The 21,293-nt window shown below is 37.3% G+C and overlaps 1 protein-coding gene and 1 non-coding gene across 2 annotated transcripts; one reads left to right on the top strand and one right to left on the bottom strand.

Moving 5' to 3' along the window:
* Window positions 1-272: 272 nt before the first annotated feature.
* LOC111784728 (mitochondrial pyruvate carrier 4) lies at window positions 273-5,463 on the bottom strand. The gene is made up of 5 exons (XM_023665335.2): window positions 5,270-5,463; window positions 3,510-3,608; window positions 3,248-3,300; window positions 697-770; window positions 273-531 (listed from the first exon to the last, which is right to left on the bottom strand). The coding sequence occupies exons 1-5, from the start codon at window positions 5,322-5,324 to the stop codon at window positions 486-488; spliced, it is 327 nt and encodes a 108-aa protein (XP_023521103.1). The 5' UTR covers window positions 5,325-5,463; the 3' UTR covers window positions 273-485.
* A 13,268-nt stretch (window positions 5,464-18,731) lies between these two features.
* Window positions 18,732-18,804, top strand: TRNAV-UAC (transfer RNA valine (anticodon UAC)). The gene has a single exon. It is a non-coding gene; the product is annotated as a tRNA-Val (tRNA).
* Window positions 18,805-21,293: the final 2,489 nt, after the last annotated feature.

The raw sequence follows: 21,293 nt of genomic DNA, 5'->3' as shown, positions 1-21,293 counted from the left end.
TTCTGTCAAATGATTATCTAATGGACCCTAAGAGTTAAGAAAGCCTTACTATTTCGATCAAACAGTCAAGACGTTATTAATGCACGATTTCCACAACTCATCTATTTAGAAGCCGATTGTGAGAATCCCACATTGGTTGGGAAGAACGAAACACCCTTTATAATGGTGTGGAAACCTTTCCCTAGCAGACACGTTTTAAAGCATGAAAGGGAAAGCTCAAAAAGAACAATATCTGCTAGCGGTGAGTTTGGGTCGTTACAGTTTCATAGAAGTGTTGCAAATCAGGATCTTGTTTATTTTTCCGAACAGTTTCAAGCTTAGTTTCATGGCTACAAAAGTAAAACAAAGGATAAAGGATATGAATCGATTCGTAATAAAAAAAGAAATTCATGGAGCTTTTGCTAGGTAAGATTTGGAGGGGGGCAACACATGGACGTGAGGGAAATTCAGGTGATCACAGAGGCAAATAATGTAATATTTGGTCATCATTCTTCGACAGCAGCCACTTCCTCCTTCGAGAAATAATCGTGCCTGGAACATTTGCAAATGAAATGTTGAATTAGTCGGCCATCAATGATGGCAAAATGAAGAACTATGCAAAGTTTAAGGTAATAATAATCTTGGCATGTTGTTTATGTCCCACAAGGACCATGCAGTATTTTTTTTCTTTACGAGCCTAGGGAAGCGAGGACTTACTGTATTTTTCTTGTCAATTGGTAGATGCCAGTCCCTGCCATTGCAACATTGACGCTAAAAAGGTTCCAGTTCTTCTGCATTTTCCAAAAATGATAAAACGATGTTCCGAGTTAGAGAGTGTAGCCATTAGCTAAGATACAATTTTAAGGTACATTAATATGTTAATTCGTCAAATTAGTTTAGCTGGACAAGGTACTTGGAAGGAAGGTTTAAGAAAGGAGATCTATAAGAGATACTTGGGAATACACAATTCTACAGTTAAATACTTCCATGGTTCAACCAAGATATTTCCCTCGGTCAAGATTCTACAATATAATACCCATAATTACACCTCTATTTAAAAACTTTGAGGGGAAGTTCAAAAAGGAAAAAGAGGACAATATCCGCTAGCGATGGGCTTGGGCTGTTACAAATGGTATAAGAATCAGACACCGAGTGATATGCCAGCGAAGAGACTGAGCCCCGAATGGGGTGGACATGACGCGATGCGCCAGCAAAGATGCTGGCCCCAAAGTGGGGTGAATTTGGAGGGGGTCCCACCTTGATTAGAGAGGAACGAGTGGCAGCGAGGGCGTTGGACCTTAAAGGGGTGGATTGTGAGATCTCGTATCAGTTGGGGAGGAAAACGAAACACCCTTCATAAGAGTGTGGAAACCTCTCACTAGCAGACGCGTTTTGAAAATTTTGAGGGGAAGCCTGAAAGGAAAAACCCAAAGAGGACAATATCTGATAGTGGTGGGCTTGAGCGGTTACAAACTCCTTCAATGAGCTCCCTTGCACAATTATTCAATTATTATGATCAAGGCTTGAGAGATAAGTGACACTACAAAGAGAAATAATCAACGAGAATCTCAAGTTGGAATGTTAAGAGGGCTTGAAGCAACGGTAAGAAGGGATGCTTGATCAACACTTTCACATGGGAGGGTAAAATCCAGACTTGTATTACTGCAAGAAAGCCAAATTGTGGCTGTTTGTAGAAAAAGCCCTATATTAAGTCTTCTGGAGTTCAAGAAGCCTGGACATTTCTTGATAAGGTTTGGAAGGTATTTACTTTAATTAGTTGGATTCATCATTTGTTTTCATATCGAAGAAGTCGCTTTTTGGCAAAGGTTGGAAGACCTGGCAGTCTCTGTTCCTGTGACTTGGTCATAGGTGGTGATTTCAATGTTCGAGGATAGTCCCAAGCATAATCTTCAGGAAAAACCCTAATAAAAGGATTCCCTCTCACTAAACTAACTATACAAAAAGCGGTTTCAATCCAAAAGGACAGGGTCTAAAGGATAGTTCCAAAAAAAGAAAAAAAAGAAAAGAAAACACTGGTAGATGCACCAAAATACGAATGGACTTCGGCAAGCGACGAAACTTCCTCGAGTGATTAATGATCCACCTCTCATTGGTTTCGATCCTAGAAATAGGCGTTTTACAAATTCAAATGTCAGAAGTGCAGCCATGTATGCATGACCAACTTCTCATCTGTAAGGAATGGGTGGGGAAGTTCTGTGATGAGAAAGTGAACTGGCTAGATAGAATGACAACGGATTGCTTCCCTATCCTTCTCCTTCGATTTTGGAAACTGCTGATTGAAGCATCCTTACTGTCTTCACTATGTTAGAGGATAGATGAAATTGCTTCCAGAGACCTGGATAATAAATCTTCAATCATGAGGAACTTTCAAGCCCTAAGAAAGAAACTTAAACCGTGGAAAAGGGAGATTTTTGGTAATACCCAGATAAGCAATTGAAAGACTTCTTTCAGGAGGGAACAGATCGTAAAGACCAACCACTCAAACTTTTGAGAACTTGGGAGGAATCTTTTGGATTAGAAGGTGGAAAGATTGGCTGGAACTGATGGAGAAAATTTATGGTGGCCTTCTCACCATTAATGAAGATCGAAGGGTTAGGATTCTTGACAAATCAAGTGCCTATTCTTGCAAATTTTCTTTTCAAGGACTTCATAGTGGCACCAGTAATCTCCCTGGTGAATCCTCGAAGTATGGAGAGCAAGATCTCCCAAGAAGGTAAAGGTTTTTTTGCAGACCATTCTAAAAGGTGGTCTCAAGAACGATGATAAAGTTCATAGCTATTCCCGATTCAAATGGTCACACCTAGAATCAAATTAAAAACTAAACAAAACTTAAACACAAGTGAAAGTGATGGTATCCTTTCTCTAGCTGTCCTTTTTCTCTCCATGTATGCTGGAAAGCTTTCAAAGCTTCAACATGAATCTATCCTTCCCCTACTTAGTACAGCAAGGATTGCACCCTTTCTTATGTGGGTTCTTGTTAAAAGACAAAGACAAGGTCTTATGCTTCAATGCTATCAAAGCCACTTCCGAGAACATTTAGCTTAAGCAGGCTAGAAGAACTAATCAAGAGGATGCTATTGTTTAAAAATGAAATGAAAGAAAGAAAAAAAAGGTTAAACCAACACGAGGTGAAAGCCCAACACTCTTCGTAATAGTGATATTTTACAAAATATAAGTCATTCATATGGTCACACTATTATCACCTTATGTTTCATCAATCATAAGTCATGTCATTTCTTTAACTTACCGGTGTGATCACGGTGCTGTAACGTGACCAGATAATTCCAGTGGCTGTAACAGCTGGATGCATATGATAAGAGGGAAAAAAACGTTAATAAAGGAATTATGCGAACACAAAATCAAACCATAATAGTAGGGAACAGAAATTAAGTTACTAATCTTCTCAAAATTGCAATATGAGTGCACGTGTGAAACGATAGAGGCGAGAGAAGAACTGGGAAGGTGCAAAGTTTACATGGCTTGAATGACCTTTGCTATAGAACACATACCTATTTGCTGAGGATAAGAAAGTTTCTCTGGTGGCTTAGAAAAGTCAGCAATATTGGCTATACTGATACCCCACTTAAAGGTTGGTGCCCAGAAGTGAACTGTATTACAAAGAGGAATTAGCTCACAGAAATCCTCTACTGATTGCTCATTTTAGTTGAAAACAAAGAAGCCTTGTAATCATCACAACCATTATATGTCAATTCTAGAGAAGCTAATAAGAAACCATAAAATGAGAAACAAGGAAGAGATATAGTTTTTGTTGTTTGTTTACTAATAACAAACAATGTTCTTATCTGGAAAGAAGTACAAAAGGGGTCATTATATAGTGATGAGGTGAAACAAGTTTCCTTCAGTTCAGATATGCAGTCACTTGAAACATACCAACATTACTTGATCGAAAACGAAAGAGTAGAAGATCGTTAACATGAAGATAGATGTACCGGCACCGCAATAATATGCGAAAGTCCGGGCAAATTTCTTGAGAAAAAAGATTCTAACTAGAGAATTACGGTCCCTATGGTAATGCCCTACAAGAAAAGAACTTGTAGAATGATAGGCAATGGGCATTAAGAGGTTGTGTCTTTGTTTCTATTGCATTCTATCTCATCATATCAAATTCTGTTCTGCGATATTTGAGAATCACCGTCAATACCTCGGTGTAGGTCTAGGATAATCCTTTGTTCCACAGTCTGGGTCTATTTACAACTAGCCAATTAAGAATTCTCAGATGTACTAGTACTAGCAAGTGCATCCTTGATGCAGTCATCGATTCTCCCGAGAGGTCACGATTACCACAAGTAAGTAAACATATTAATGACGAGGAACACATTTTTGCTATTCTACTAATACTTGTACTTGCTTTCCTATTCTGTCGAAGCCTGGCTGAGGAAGAATTACGGGGCGTAAACAAAAAAATATGCTGATTTGGGTTGGGTATACTAGATTTAATTTATAACGGAACCCCCGCCCTTAACTCATTAAGAAAAAAGAAAAAAATAAAAAGATAAGGCATTCCATTTCGACAAAAGACACACATTCCATTTATCACGCTACAACCAAAAGAAGTTAGTAACGTTAACCTCATCATGAAGCAGAAACAAGCAAATAAGAGCCCAGATGTGGGAAAAAATTGTCCAAAACTATCTAATGAGACTTTGGCTCAACCAGCTGGCTTACCCAGGCAAGGACATATTTCACCATAGCTAGTCGAGCCCAACATGAACTAAGCTGTCATAAGATAGTATTATGGGATGGTCTAATTGGGGTAGCTATTCATAAAAAGGTTACCCAGGGGTCCGAGTACATCTAGTGAGTCTTACCGAGCGGAATATCCGAAGGTTCCTCCTCTGAATATTTTCCTCTGCTCGGGATGTCCTTACGCCTTCAATTGCGCAGAACACAACCCGAAGAAATATTGAATTAAGATCATTCACGAGAAAGAACGTAGCCTATGGATTCTAAATACGAAGCAATTGGATTATGCAGATCATTCACGATATAGTTTCAATTTGAGTGACTAATAGTAGGTAGATACTCGTTTTAGATTTTGCATTAATCATTCTATAAAATCATCTGGCATCTGAAAATCAACGATCATCGGAGCAAAATTTAAGCAATCAATCAAATTGAAAATGGATCGTTCGCGATCCAGATTCTTCTGACCTAAGACGAAAGGAAAAAAAATGAGATACCATACTTCAATTTGACCGCTAAAGAACAAGAATTAAAGCAGAGATTGTGGAAAATGGAAGAAACTAACTGGTTTTAGGGCCAGCAGGATGGTTCCAGAATGCTTGGAGCTTCGACGCCGCCATAAATTCTCTTGTGCTTTATCCTATTCCTCGTGCTCAAATGCCCTTCCACCAGCTTGGATTTATGCCGAATGGGGTTAAGAGAAATGGAGGCGGCGAAGCAAGTCAATGGCTGACCGCATTGTTGTTTTAGTATATGATGGTGATTGAGATGAGATTAGAATGAATGAAGTGGAAGAATCTTCTAAAATATTTTACTCCATTTAGCTTTGTATTTATCATTTTCTTCCTTTAAACGCTGCAATCAAATGTCCATTCAAAAATTAATATCAATTCTCGACGAATTTGTAATTTATGATAATGCAAAAATTCATTAAGCTTTGCAATGATCTTAGGGTTTAGATACACAAACGTATTTATATTCAATCAAACATAAGATCTAAATTGAAGATTAATAAAATTTAGTAATCTATTAGTTTAAAGCCTAAATAAATTATTATGCTAATTACAAATATGAACTTAGTTTTTTTTTTAGACTAATTAATAATCACTTTAAATATGAAACAAAACATCTTTACCCTCCATAATTGGACTACAAGGTGGATGATCCTTACACGGTCATTTTGTTTTAATTGATATTATTAAGATGATGGGTCTAAGGTTGAATTGGAACTTGAGGAGCAAATTCAGGCTGGTATAAAGAATAATTAGTAACTCTGGCTTAAGCCAATCGACTAAGTGACTCTACTATCGGTTTGGTTGGAAGAAGTACTTTATGTATGATGATACTGTTGAACACAACTCTCTTTGTGGGAAACACTAGCATACGTGTTAAGACCAATCGAAAAGAAATTTACAAAGTAGAAACTACAGTTTCTATTGCTTGTAATTTCTTGGGACGATGAACTAGGTAGATAGAGGGTATTTATACTAGGGTAGTCAATCTATTCCTAAAATTTCGCAACCTTTTTCTAAAATACCTCACCTAAAATCCATAAATCATTTTCCTAAAGTTATTTCTAAAATTCTAAATCATAAATATAATGACTCATAAAATGGTTGGGCTTAACCCTATTGGGCTAGTAATGACATTTTAACACTCCCGCTCAACACTAGTCCTCATTCGTTGCACCATGTTGAAGTGACAGCGAAAACTCTCATGTTTGCTAGTATTCAGCCCTTTTGTAAACAAGTCTGCCACTTAATCATCCGTCTTGATCTGCTGCATCTCGATTTCTTCCTTCAAGACTTTCTCTCTAATGAAATGGTAGTGTACCTCCACATGCTTTGTTCTAGCATGAAACACCGAATTTTCTGCTAGGCGAATCGCAGATTGATTGTTGCAATGAAGTGGTATTGGATACTCAATTTCCTGATGCCAATCTTCCATCAAAAGTTTCAACCATGTATTTTCCTGAGTTGCTCCAGCTGCTCTATAGTCTGCTTCTCTAGTTGACAATGATACTGTTGGTTGTCTTTTGTTACACCAAAAAATTGTTCTCGAACCGAGCTTGAACACACACCCAGTGATTGATCTTTGGGTATCGTGGTCTCCTGCATAGTTGACATCACTATATTCAGCTAACTTCCAGTCTTCGTTTCTTTTGTATAAACGATCGTAATTGATTGTACCTTTGACATATCTCAAAGTCCATCGAGCCACATCCAAATGAGGCTTCTTCGAATTTTGCATATATTGATCAATGACTCCAACTTCATTTTCGAATTTCTTTGGTTGGTCCATGTAGAACTCTCTATTTAACTCTCCATGCAAGAAAGCATTATTCATATCCATCTGCCATAATTTCCGATCTTTATTTACCGTAAGTACTGGAAGAACTTGTACGATAATGATCTTTGTCACTGGACTAAACGTTTCATCATAGTCTAGTCCATATTGTTGAGAGAACCCTGGATCTACAGTCTCAGTTTTGTATCTCACAATTAATCCATTCGGGGTACACTTTATTTTGTAAATCCACTTGCAAAAGATAGATTTAACATCTCTTGATCTTGGCACTAGTTTCCAAGTTTGATTTTGTTCCACGGCTATAATTTCTTCATCAATCACTTTCTGCCAAACCGAGTTTTGTGATACATCCTCATATATCTCTGGCTTATTAACTCTGTCTTCTGCAATAGTTGCGTTGACATACTCTAGACTTGGCTTTTGGATTATTTCTAACTGTCTTAGTTGTTGATATGCCCTTTATTTCTCACTAGGTTCGCTTGGTTGAGTCACTTCTTGCTCACCAACACTAGTGTCACTTGAATCTTCAGGCACATCAGCACTGAAGCAAATGCGTACAGTTTGCTCCCCCGTCTTCTGTGGAAAAATCTCTTCAGTTTGCTCTCCCGTCAGAAGAATTTCTTCAATTTGCTCAAGGTCTGGTAATACTTCCTTCTCTAAGGGCCACCCCTCTTCCATTGCACCACTTTGATCGTCAATCATGTGATTTGAGTATCCTGAATCAATGATCCAATCATTCTCATAATCGATATGGTCTCCCATCATCGCCATGAGTGCTAGCTCATCTTCTTCTATAGCATATAGTACCTCTGCATCCTACTCCTCCTCCATCTCCATGTTGGAGGATGCCACATTGCTTTCGACAGATTTTTTAATGAACCAACAATCTCTGGACATGTGGCCCTTCTTCCCGCAATTGTAGCAAATGCCCTCAAATTTTTTCCTTTGAGAACTTTGGTTGTCATTCTTTTGAGTTCTCCCAGGTTGTGTAGTTCCTTGGTGACTTCTTCTTTTGTCGTCATTGTATCCACGTTTGGTAGACGGCCTATTATTGCTCCGACTTTCACTAGTGTAGAGTGCTTCTTCTTCACCCTTCAATGTGATGCCTCCCATTTGTTTAGCCCTGGCTTCTTGGCTGGCTAACAAATTTTCGAACTCTACAAGTGATGGTTGAGTGGGCCATCCTTGTACAGCAATAATGAAGCTTGATAGTCTGGTCGCAGTCCGTGGATTATGATCCTCTTCATTCGATCTTCTCCAATTGCGGACTTTGGATCTAGTTCAGTAATCTCCCGACAGATCGACTTGACCTTGTAGAAGTACTGAGCAATCGTCATGTCACGTTGTGAAATTGACAACAACTCATTCTCCATAAGTTGTAGCCTCGTATCATTCTTCTTCGAAAACAATATCATGAACGTGTCCCATGCTTCTTTCGGTGTCTTGTCATCCCTAAATATGCTCTAACATCTCTTCTCCGATCGTGGCTTTCAAGGCAAACATTGCTTTGCCTGCTTTGATTCTCCATTTGTGCAAGGCGCCGTTAGAATCATCCTCTAGCGGCGTAGTTTCACACCCACCAACGATCTCCCAAATATCATGTCTTTGTAAATAGGATATCATGCATGTTGCCTACGTGTTGTAGTTGTTGTTGATGAGTTTCTTGATTCCTCCAACGATTTGTAAATCACCCATCGTGTTGGCTATACCTCAGTAATACCAAACAAGCTCTTTCGACACAAGACTTGCAGAGTCACAGACTACTCACGACACAAAAGAAACTCACTCACTACTAATCTCAAGAAATCGTTACTGATGTGGAAGATCAGACAGAGCTGCAACCACATAGCATACTAAGAATTCCAAGAGATCAGATAACCTACACTAACCTCGTTCTGATACCAGATTGTTGAACACAACTCTCTGTAAGAAACACTCGCACACTTTATTAAGACCAATCGAGAAGAGATTTACAAAACACTCTATAGAAACTACTATTTTGTATTGCTTGTGATTTCTTGGGATAATGAACTAAGTAGGATAGATGGGTATAGTATACAGTAGTCAATCTATTCCTAAAATTTCTCCCTTTTTTTCTAAAATACCTAAATCATTTTCCTAAATTTATTCATAAAATCCCTGAATCATTTTCCTAAATTATTTCTAAAATTCTAAATTATAAATATAATTATTCATACAATGGTCGGGCTTTATCCTATTGGGCTAGTGATGACATTTTAACAGATACATGTCTAATGACCCTGCACGTGTGATATGTGTGATATGTATTATGTTATGATATATGTCGCTATATGATATGTCAAGATATGTTAAATAATATTATGGTAGAAATTCGAAATATCAAATAACATTCTCGTATAAATGAAATGTCAAATTATGTTACAAATGAATTATGTTATGTTATGTTAGGATATGATTGTGTTAGGCCAAGATATGTTATGATGTGTTCTGAAGTAAGGAATTTTACAATGCATAACCTATAAGATATTTAAAAGTTATTCTATGAATGAAATGGTTTTATAAGAGTTTATGCACGCATGTTATCGAGTATAATGTGTGAAATGAATGGGGTTGTCCTGCATGATTTATTTACCATTAAAAATTATGGAGACCTCATGCATAATTGTATGTTTATGTGCATTGGGATACTTCCCCTTTATGATGAGTACAGATACGTACACTATGAGATGGAAATGATCATCATGTTTATCATGATGCTACGACAGTTGCTATTTCCTCTAGTGTCCAATAATAGCACTAGAGAACTTAGCTCGACCAGTAGGCCCAACGAGTGTGCGAGCCCACCTAGTCGACCCATATTCGCACGTGTGGATGTGTGTAGAAAAGTACTATACATTCAATTTACTCAGACTGGAAAACCGCCTAAGAGAAAACGATTTTAAATGATAGGTCTCATTCATGTTGTACATGTTTGCATTCTTCGACCCCAACTGTGGGTCGCTTACTAAGTATTTTTTAAAAATATAAATATTCAAGCCTTGTGCTTGTAATGAATGCTCTCCGACGCATCGAATCACGAACACCAGGTGGACTCAAGGGTAAAAGCCTTACAACATTTTCATTTTATAAAATGAGGGACAACAGAAAATTAACGTTTATTCATAAGCATTAAAATCCAAAATAGTTTTCAAAATATAAGGAGATACACGGACACACATCAAAAATCAGTTACAAAATAGCATGAGACTTCCCAAAATAAACATAAACATAAAAAAAAAAAAAAAAAAAAAAAATATATATATATATATATATATATATATATATATATATATATATATATATATATATATATATATATATAAACGTCATGGAAAGAGAGGACTCGATCTAAGGGTCTCCTCTGCAGCCGCACAGCTCCACACTTCCCACCACCGATATCGGTCTCCTTAACACCTGGAAAATAGAAACATGAGATGAGTATAAAAATACTCCGTAAGCAACCTACTTGTAGTCTCTTGTTGGACTTAATCCTATTCTCAGAATCTTAGGCTATGTGCTCGGAGTTGTCTCTAACAAAATTAATTGAGGTCTCAAGAGGAGTCCGTATGATTCATATTGACTTGGATTTTTCATACCCATCTACCTACTGAGCTCAAAATTAGAGGGTTCTCTCTAGTGGTGCTTGACATCAACTATCTGTCCTGAGATCAGTAACTGCCTGCCACTACGCCTCGCTGGGCCGAGTCAGTAAACTACCTGTCTTACACCCCTGTCGGGTTCAAATCAGTAAAATCTACCTATCTTAGTTGTCTTTCCAGGCTATAACAGTAAACTACCTGTCACTATGCCACTCGGGTTGGATCAGTAAAAAGGTCATGGCTCTCTCCACTAGGCACCCCTGACGTGGTACTACAATAGTATACTTACTATGACCACCCATATCCCCTATAGGTGACAGCTAAAAAATGGTAACTCATGGTCCATGAAATTCATAATTCACTTTATCTACCACGTAGCAAGTGGTTCAACTCACAAATGGGCAATAATGGGCTGTCCAAACCCCAAGTAGAACAAAGTATCAAGGCATACAACATTCATCACCATGTTAATCAAGTAATAACAATCTACTTCAACGAAGCACATAAATTCAAACCCTTATAAGAGATTTCACATTCATGCAAGCAGAAACTATTTAACCCTAACAAAAATCAAGGTATAACCATTCACGTCATCAAAGTACAATTCTCATGGAACTACACCTAACCAATCCCTAAATATGGTACTAGATCATATGCCTACATCCCAAATCGACTCTTACAAGCATTTCTTAGAAACCTGCTCCATGCGGTTACTTACTTGTGGTAGACTTCCCGAGCTTGTTTTGGGTCTTCAAGAATTTCCAATTCCTTTAAAAATTCTCAATTAGGTACTACATTAAGAAAATATATCATACCATAGAAATTTGGGGTAGAAATCAAGTCAAAACGGTGCAATTTGCGAGAATTGAGTCTCTAGATCTTGGGTCATGCTTACCTTTGGGTCGGGTCTGGGTAGTGGGTCGGAGTCAACTAAATGGGTTGAGTTGGGCTGGTTTTGCTTTCGGGTCACTAGGTGGGTAGGGTCAGTTGACGGGTTGGTGCAGGTTGGCAGGTCATTTCGGTCCTACGGTTGGTTCATTCCAGCGGGTCAGCTCCTTCCTCCCCGCAACTCTCCTCCTCTTCTTCAGCTTCTTCGTCACTTGCCAACGTTCCTTCTTCCCTTTTCTTTGGCCCTTGGCCGTTCGACTTTGTTTACGAGCAACAGTCGTTCCTTGCAAGCCTATGGCCTCACGTTTCTCCCCGACGTGCACCGTGGTGACGATGGTGGATTCTTAACGTTGCGAGCTCCTTCGTTGGTAGTTTCTCCCGTTGCATTGTCTTTACTCCAATAAAACGCCTAATGCTTACACTCCCTTCCTTCAAACTCCCCTCTCTTATTTAAATATCTTGGCCTCTCACCAACGAAAATTATGAGGGAATCGTGGTAGGTGGCAAACCTACCCCCTCCTCTCAGCCCTCCCTTTCCGCCTTGTCATATTCTTTTGTTGTTATTATTATTATTATTTTTTTTCCCTTTACCCAAATGTTGGTATAAGTAGCTTTTTCCTCATTTATTGTCAGGAGTACGAGTTATTACATTGCTATTCTTATTTTTCAAGTAAAGGCAAGATACTCTTGCACGGTTGATGGCGGCGTCGCGTTGAAGACCATGGAACTTGTGGTAGGATAGTCGTATTTTATTTTTGTAGATCTTAGGTTAGATTGGGGCATCGTTTTAAATTTTCTCTTTGATTTATTTATATTTCACATTGGTTTTTTCATGGTTTTATTTACAAGCTTTTAATGCAAACATACAAGTCTTTGTGAATGATTTTAAATGAATGTTTCCACATAGAAAAGTGTGTGAGATCTCACATCGATTGGAGAAGAGAACGAGTGCCAGCGAGGACGCTAAGCCCCAAAGAGAGGTGGATTGTGAGATCCCACGTTGGGGAGGAAAACGCAACATCCTTTTATAAGGGTGTAGAAACCTCTTACCAACAAACACATTTTAAAAAACTTTGAGGTAAACCCCAAAGAAAACAATGTTTGCTTGTGATGTACTTGGGCTGTTACATGTAGTGTATATGATAGCGACTCTATTTTAGTAGAAATTAAGTTAATTTAAACAATTAAAACACAACGAGCCTAATAAGGAAAATTTGAATTATTGGAACTTATTTTTTTATTAGTTTTATTTAAAATATTTAAATAAACACCAAAGAATGAAGTTTAATAACAAGAATAATCACTTTAGTGGATGAAGCTTTCAATTTATTCTCCAACAACTTTTACAATTTTGAATCCTTTTGAGCTTTCAATTTATTTTTCTTTTCATCTTATCAAAGAAATTTTGATTTTATTGTGAGGATAAAATTTATGCTCAAACGCGTAAATCCACTCTTTTAAAGATAGTGGTGTATTATTTAAAACATCCCTACAATTTTAACGATTTGATTTAAGTAAAAAGAATTGAGTTTGCTTTTGAACCGATATAAAAAATGGTGTAGTGGTTTAGTAATTAGTGAAAAATGATTTTGTTCAATTTTGAAAGGGCAATTGGAGAGTAGAGTAAGTTGAGTTACGTTTCAAGAAATACAAAAATGCAAAGAAAATGAAAAAATAATAGAGTTTTTGGAATTCACAACGCTGAAGAGGAAGAAGAACGCGTTAGACGACGGTAGAGACACGTGTCAGGCAGAAAAGAGGTCGCGCGTCACCGTAAGAGATGATGCGTGTCAAGCCAATTTTCGTGGGAAGAAATCGGCGAAAAAACTCATGTTTGACAGGATTCAGAGGTTGACGGCCCCTACCCGAACCGACAACCCGAGGACCCGCGTGCGACCCATACCAGTGCTTCGACCTGACTTCGAGTGTGCCATGCATCAGCGTAAGAAAATTTGGGTTTGCAGCACGCGTCTCTAGATTCGAACCCACGCACTCAACTTCAGACAGACCAATTTGTTGGTGCGACATGGTTGCACGAAAAGACACGTCCTTCCCCCCTAAGGCGTGTTTGTACCTGGGCGTGATGGTGCGCATGGGAGGCTTCTCTGATGCATGGTGGCACGTGAATCGATGTGTGAGATCCCTTTTAAGCTTAATTTGACTCCCATTCAATTGTTTTCCATTCGGATTTTGATACTAATCTACATTTGACTTGATTATGATGGTATTAATATAACACATGCCGAAGCAATTTGGATCATAGACACTCTAAGTACATCAATTACAGTAAATTAACTAGCATGTTCAAAGACATTAAAACACAAGGAGTTTGAAGACTAACCTTTTGTAGTTCAAATTTATTTTTCCTCACGAACCGATTTCAAATCACCACTAGTGTCTTCCCTGAACCGGTTTCAAATCACCACTAGTGTCTTCCCTGGACCGGTTTCAAATCACCACTAGTGTCTTCCTACTATTCTCCGACCTTGGAACCACTAGTGTCTTCCCTACTATTCTCCTTGTAACGGGGATTGTGGAATCTAGTGAGTAACTAAACTTAGAAGGGATTTAGTATATGTGAAAGAGAGAGTTTGTGAGGGATTTTCTAACCATTTTTCCAAGAATATGATTATTCCATTTATAGAGTCTTTGTATGCTCGTACAAATTTGAGATTACCAAATTTTGACACTCAAAATTTTATTATTGGGATTATGCGGAAAACATGCAAGTTTGGTTAAACCATATATTTACACTCAATATTCTAATAATTCACACATGGATTTTTGCATTATTTTAATACAACAATTAATTTAAATAATTAATTTTAAATTAAAATATGAATCCCTATTCATAATTAAAATATTTAAATCTTACTTAAATATCTCCAATTCTCTCTTTTTGTTTGATTCATAATAAAACAAAATGCGGTTAAATATATCGTATATATTTAGTGCATATTCCTTAATTTGAATTCGAACACTTCAAACTCACTCGTCACACTATTCTAAGGTTTAGTCCGATATGAGCTAGCTGGGGGATCTAATGGACCTACAGATCATGGGCTCTAACGATCCAAGATCAACTAGCTAAACTCATTAACCTTGTTAACCAATATTCGTTAACTACCCGGACTCTCCAGTATAGCCTAGTATCACTCCCCTCACTATAGATATATTTCTGTCAAGTTGTTATAATCATGATTAGTAAGTCGATCATTCACAGGTTGTTCGTAACTAGAGTTGGGTCAACTTACCGTTTTACCCCTAAAGTTACTTCTTATTCCTTAAGTCCTACTGATACTCTAATGAACAATTGGTTTGTGGTCCAACCACCAAACCGAATCTCTCTCGGGCCAATGAGAAGGTGGGGCCCCTTGTTCAAGACCTAGAGTCAGTACTTAAGGGAACAACCTCTCTACTATCCCTAAAAGCGGGTAGGAGGGAATTCCATCTTGCACTCTATGTCACCAACTATTCACCTAGTTTTACCCCTGAAATGGGAGGCTCATTGAGTCGGCGAACTCGGGCCACTCTCACCCATGCATATCTAAGGACAATTTTGAATAAATAGGAGTTCATAGTTAGCTCAGGATTAAGATCGAGTTACCTAGGACATCGAATGAAACCCTACCCGATCACTTCTTGGTTCATGCATAAATGATATAATCCAAGATTGGTAATTTGTCTCATTTAATTTAATTCCAACAAGTGAATTTCATGGCTGATCAGAATGGTGAATGTAATAAGAATATGTTAAATCAACATCCAAAATTTTAAAATACGAACATCTTGAGCATGCCACCTTTGAGCTTTGGTGAGAAATTTGAAGATGCTTATAACGTAGTTTTGATGTTGGACGATCGAGAACAGTTTGACAACCACAGTTCTCGGTCTAGGAGAATGATTGAGAATATTTGTAGTCAATTCAAGATCCTGATTGAGTAGCAGGCTAACTGTTGATGACGAAGTCTGGATAGCTCAACACAAACATCTTGATAATGAATATGTTCTTGATTTTATTGTTGAAAGGAAAAATATTGATGATTTGCGGTGCTCAATCAGGGACAATCGCTATAGAGACAAGAACTTAAAACTTTTGAGATGGGGGCTTAAAAGAATGATATATCTTGTGGAAGGTGATCCCAATTCATTCGTCGTCCTCTGTTCCAATTTCTATCACTTTTCTTCTGTTATGTTTTTCCTCTTCTCCTGCTCTGATACCATGTTAAAAATGAGAAACTCAGATACCATGTTAAGAATAAGAAATCGTAGTGGGATCAAAAGTCCAATTTTCATTAATGTTTATAAGGTTTAAATAGGATACAAGCTACCAACTAAATCATAGAAATAAGAGAAAATATTCTATTAACCAATCAATAACATAAAATATATTGCAATGAACTCCTAAAAGTAAAGGAAAATCCTAAGTGATCACTGCTATATAAAATATATTTCATAACTAACTTTATATCATAAATAAAATTTCTTAATACAAGTTAATTAGAATAGTTTTGAAACCTAAACTAAGTTAGGACTTAAGAAATATTTAAAGGAATTACCTCGAGTAATTCTTCTCAAAACTCAAGACTCATGTATGTTACTAAGTTTTGGAGAGCTTAAGAATACATGATACGACTTATGTTTCCAGAAATTACAAACCTTAGAATTTATATAATGTTGAAGACGTGCAAACCAAGAAAAATGCTACACAAGCTCTACAACTACCAAGGTTAGAAGAACACAAGGTATCACTCAAGAATAAGGGACCAAGGTCCTTAAACCTAAACTCAAGAAACTCCTAAGACCTCTCACAGTATATCATGTTCATGATTCAGACTACACTGTTTTGAATGTATGAAATTTTGAGGGTAGGTATTCAAACTATGCCACTTGGAACATATGAAGTGCAATTATTGACTTGCTTGTAATGATTATATCAATCGACACAACTTCTCATACTGTGCATAAAATTGCGACTCTAAATATATAGTTGAGTGACCTATAATTAACGAATGAAAATTGATTAATTAAAGAGTTTAATTATTTAATTTTGTGTCCTGGATCTTATAATCTATATGTTCATAAGGTCTCCTTGCTAGCTCATATGCTCCCTATAACACTTAAAAGGTTCCCTTTAGTTAAAAGAAAATTTTGAAGAGTTCCAATTAAAATTTAATATATTAGATATATTAAATATAAAGAAGGAAAATAAATATTTAATATATTAAATAAAAATAGAGAAAAATATATTTAATTTAATGTGTTTATTTAATATATTACATATATTAAATATAAATAGACAAAAAAAAAAAAAAAAAAAATGTGAGAGGGTTCACATTGATATTTAATATATTAACTATATTAAGTATAAAAGCAAAAAATATATTTATTGTATCACACTTCCATTTTGGCTAAGAATCTCCCGATTATCCTTCGACCATAACTCTGCATCATTTTTCAGCATAAACGATGCACATGTCACATTTTGATCATCCAAATAGTTTATTAATAAGAAGATTGTCTCAATCGAGGATAGCCACAATTGTGTCTTTGTTGGGTCTTTTGAGGCACCATAAAAGGCACAATGATCTATCGCTTGAAATCCCGCAAATAGCGCTTCTCGCATGGACTGCGTGCTGATGGTTTGTTGGGTGGTCACCACCTTTTGAATTATAGCCTAGAATGATTCCAACATCAGGGTCGTCATGGGGTACATTCCAGCAACCGGTACTGTTAGGGATGGTGAGGTGGATTCCCTCTACTTCTACCCCGTCCTCTAATAGGGGGTCATCTTCTTTCCCTACACCATCTTCCACGTCCTTTAAGTGACATGATCTATAATCAACACGTAATTACTCATAAGTGTGGATCTCTCAGTACAAAAAACGTGTCATACACTATATCATGATACACATGACTTAGTAAACAATAGCACACTCAACAATAACATTAAATATCTTTTTTATTATCTTACGTATGACATACTTGATGGCGACGGAGCATCAGCGGTGGGACCATGGAACGTACTAAAACTACCTCATAAACTAGTATGCAGAATTGTAACTTAGAGCTCTAATACCAACTGCAACGACCCTTTTTTTCTACTGAAATAGAGTCGTTACGATGTGAATGATGTGACCTTTTTTTTTTTGCACAAACATTCATTTAAATAATTCATAACACATGATGTCATGGACTTAAAACATTCCTAACAAAACCTTAAAACAAAACAACATGAAATTTATATAAAACAAAAAAGGATTGAAATGATGCCCTAATCTAACTTAAGAACTACAAAATAAATAACATGCAACTTATACTAACACAAGTTTCATGGTCTTCAATGTGACACTATCGTCATTTGTAAAGGGGTTCCTTACCTTTACCTGAAATAAGAGTAACACATGGCTTAAGTATTTTAATAAATACTCAGTCAATGACCCCACTACTGGGGTTATGAAATGTAGTCACATGCAACATGGTGGGACCTATCATTTAAAATATCATTTCATTCTCTTAGGCGACTTTCTAATCTGGGCTAAATTAGATGTGTAATACTTCTCTACACATGGCCCACACGTGTGAACGTGGATCCACCAGATGGGCTCGCACGCCCTCTAGGCCTGCTGGTCGGGCTAGCACTCACTAATGAGCTGTTGTTGGACACCCAGAGGGAATTGCAGTCGTTGTAGCGACGAACATGATTGTCACAATCAGTATCATGGTGTACGTATCTGTACTCATCGTAATGGGGAAGTATCTCGATGCATATGAACACACAATTATAGATCAGGTCCCCATACTTTCCATCATAGTATGATAAGTGGGAATTCAAACATAAAAGTATAAATATATATATTTATATTAAAGTATATGTATAAACTTTAAAAAATGACTGCATAGTGTAGTGGATTAGCAAAGACGATTTTTTTGTGTCATTAAATTTCATTAAGTGTAATATTGATTAAATTGATAAAAATATTCCTAAATTTTTAAAAAATTCAAAAGATCTTATGGTATTTATTTTTTTAAACCAACTACTTATAAAAGTATTTTTTATTTTTATTTATTTATTTGAAAAGTTAAAGATATATTTAAAGATTTTTTTTACGTGTGTAAAGATTATTGATGAAACTTTTGGAGGCTCTAAGGATATTTTTTAAAACATTAAAATTTTTAATTATTAAGTATTTTTTTTATTATCAACATTTAGTTGCTGTGGTGTAGTGGTTATCACGTTAGTCTTACACACTAAAGGTCCCCAGTTCAATCCTGGGCAGCAACATTTGTATTACTTCCCTACACATGACCTATATTTGCGAGCGTGAGTCCGCAGACAGCTCGCTCCTGGTCTTTCTTGTCCAGGACATGTGTTGTTCATGGTTGCATGCCTATTCAATTCAAAACCCCTTTTACATGCTTTCATACTATATAGGCCTTTACCATTTCATGTTGGGTAAATACGGGGTGTCTAGTTGTCACTTCTTCCTACCATGAATTACATGCTATTTAAACCGTGGTATTTCCATTTCATGTTGGGTAAATACGGGGTGTCTAGTTGTCACTTCTTCCTACCATGAATTACATGCTATTTAAACCGTGGTATTTCTTAATTTACTATAGTCATATAACGTTGCTTTCTTAAATTATTCAAACCGTTTTGAGTCTTGTGGCAAAGGAAGCGAATGTCATATTGGCAACAATGCATCTAGCCAATGATGCGAAGTTATGGTGGAGTCTAAGTACATGAACAGTCTAGTTGTCACTTCTTCCTACCATGAATTACATGCTATTTAAACCGTGGTATTTCTTAATTTACTATAGTCATATAACGTTGCTTTCTTAAATTATTCAAACCGTTTTGAGTCTTGTGGCAAAGAAAGCGAAGGTCATATTGGCAACAATGCATCTAGCCAATGATGCGAAGTTATGGTGGAGTCTAAGTACATGAACATTCAAGATGGCCGATGTACTGTGGACACTTGGGATAACTTGAAATAAGAACTTCGCTCTCAGTTCTTCCCAGGGAATGTCGAGATAATTGCTAGAAGAAAATTAAGAGAGATGAGTCATACGGGTGGTATTCGAGATTACGTTAAGCAAGATCTTCAACTTTATCGAGGGACTAAAGTCGTTGGTGAAAAACAAGCTCTACAAACAAAGAGTTCAAACCCTCTCCAGAGTCTATGCTATTGCCAAATAATTGTTTGATCTTGATAGCAATGAGCCCTAGGGATGAGGCAGAATAGAGCATCCACAAATGAAAAATGAGAATTTTCGACCAAACTCCCCAGAGGTGGGGAAAGTGATAGATCCAAAGACAGGAGGAGGAATACAAATCCTCCCAACAAAAAGTTAGGACTCCATGGAGGAGGAATACAAATCCTCCCAACAAAAAGTTAGGACTCCATGGTGAAGACCTCACAGCCTGACTTGTGAGAGTCAAAACCATGACCCCTTTTTGCTTCATATGTAAGGGGCTCATCAAGTATCCAAATGGGCACAGAAAGCAACATTATGCGCCTTCTAAGCAAAACTTGAAATTAATTTAGAAGATGAGTACGAGACGGTAGAAACAGAAATACTGTTAGCTAGGACTGTTGGACACCTCGCATGGGAGCATTAAAGTACTTGTCTTCTCTTCAGAAAATAGCAGAAGAGACAGAAGAGCCAATGAAACACGGTCTCATGTATGGTGAGATTTGAGTAAATCATAAAGCACCCAGAAACACTATCGTCGACTCTAGAGCAACCCACAACTTCATGACGAAGATCGAAGCAAAACGCTTGAATATCCTTTGGCATCGAGACACAGGTAAGATAAAGCCCGTCTTAGGAGTTGCGAAGAGAACTCCATCAAGCTGAGGACTTGGACTGGACGAAATGACTTTGTAATAGTCAAGATGGACGACTTCCACATTATGTTAGGGATGGATTTCCTACTAGAACACAAAGTCATTCTCATGCCCCTAGCAAAGAGTTTAGTATTAACGAGGTCAAACCCAATGATTATCTAGATAAACACTTGGCAGTTAGAAGGGGTGAAGATGATGTTAGCATTGTAGTTGAGACAGGATCTAAGCCAGAATGAACCTATGCTCGCTACCATTAACGTATTGGAAGAGGGAAGGTCGAACAAGCCAACCCCAACAAAGGCCTCGCGGTCAACTCAGAAACATCGCAACACGAGACAAGGAAGTCAGAAAAATTATTTATCTCTACCTAGGCAGATAAATAGCGAGGTTGATGTCGTATCGGGGAAAAAATCACGTGCCACAAACGAATGTCATATGACTCAAGCCAAGCAAGCAGAATTCTACAAGCAGCTAAATGACTTACTAGCAGTTGGGTTCATTTCCCTCAAATACCACTGTTAGTGCTCACCCAAGGGCTAGGGAGAGACATTGAGCCAACACCTCCGCCGAAGGAGGGAGATAGAGACAAACCTCTAAAAAACATGGCAGATGTCTCGATTTTTCTTGTCCAAGACATGTTGTCCATGGTTGCATGCCCGTTCCAAACCCTTTTTACGTGCTTTCATCCTAAATAGCCCTTTACCATTTCACGTTGGGTCAATACGAGGTGTGACTGTTCATCAAAATCATGTCTATACCTGTCAGGGCTAAAATGCCCAAAAATGTACTAGAGGGAGATATGACTAGTTGTCACTTCTACCTACCTTGAGTTATATGCTATTTAAACCGTGGTATTTCTTAATTTTCTTATGGTCATATAAGGTTGGTTTAATAAAGTCTTCAAACCAAACCATTTTCA

This window comes from Cucurbita pepo, chromosome 9 (assembly GCF_057944985.1).
Source record: "Cucurbita pepo subsp. pepo isolate OVF chromosome 9, ASM5794498v1, whole genome shotgun sequence".
NCBI lineage: Eukaryota > Viridiplantae > Streptophyta > Magnoliopsida > Cucurbitales > Cucurbitaceae > Cucurbita > Cucurbita pepo.
This window is presented reverse-complemented; position numbering and strand designations above follow the sequence as displayed.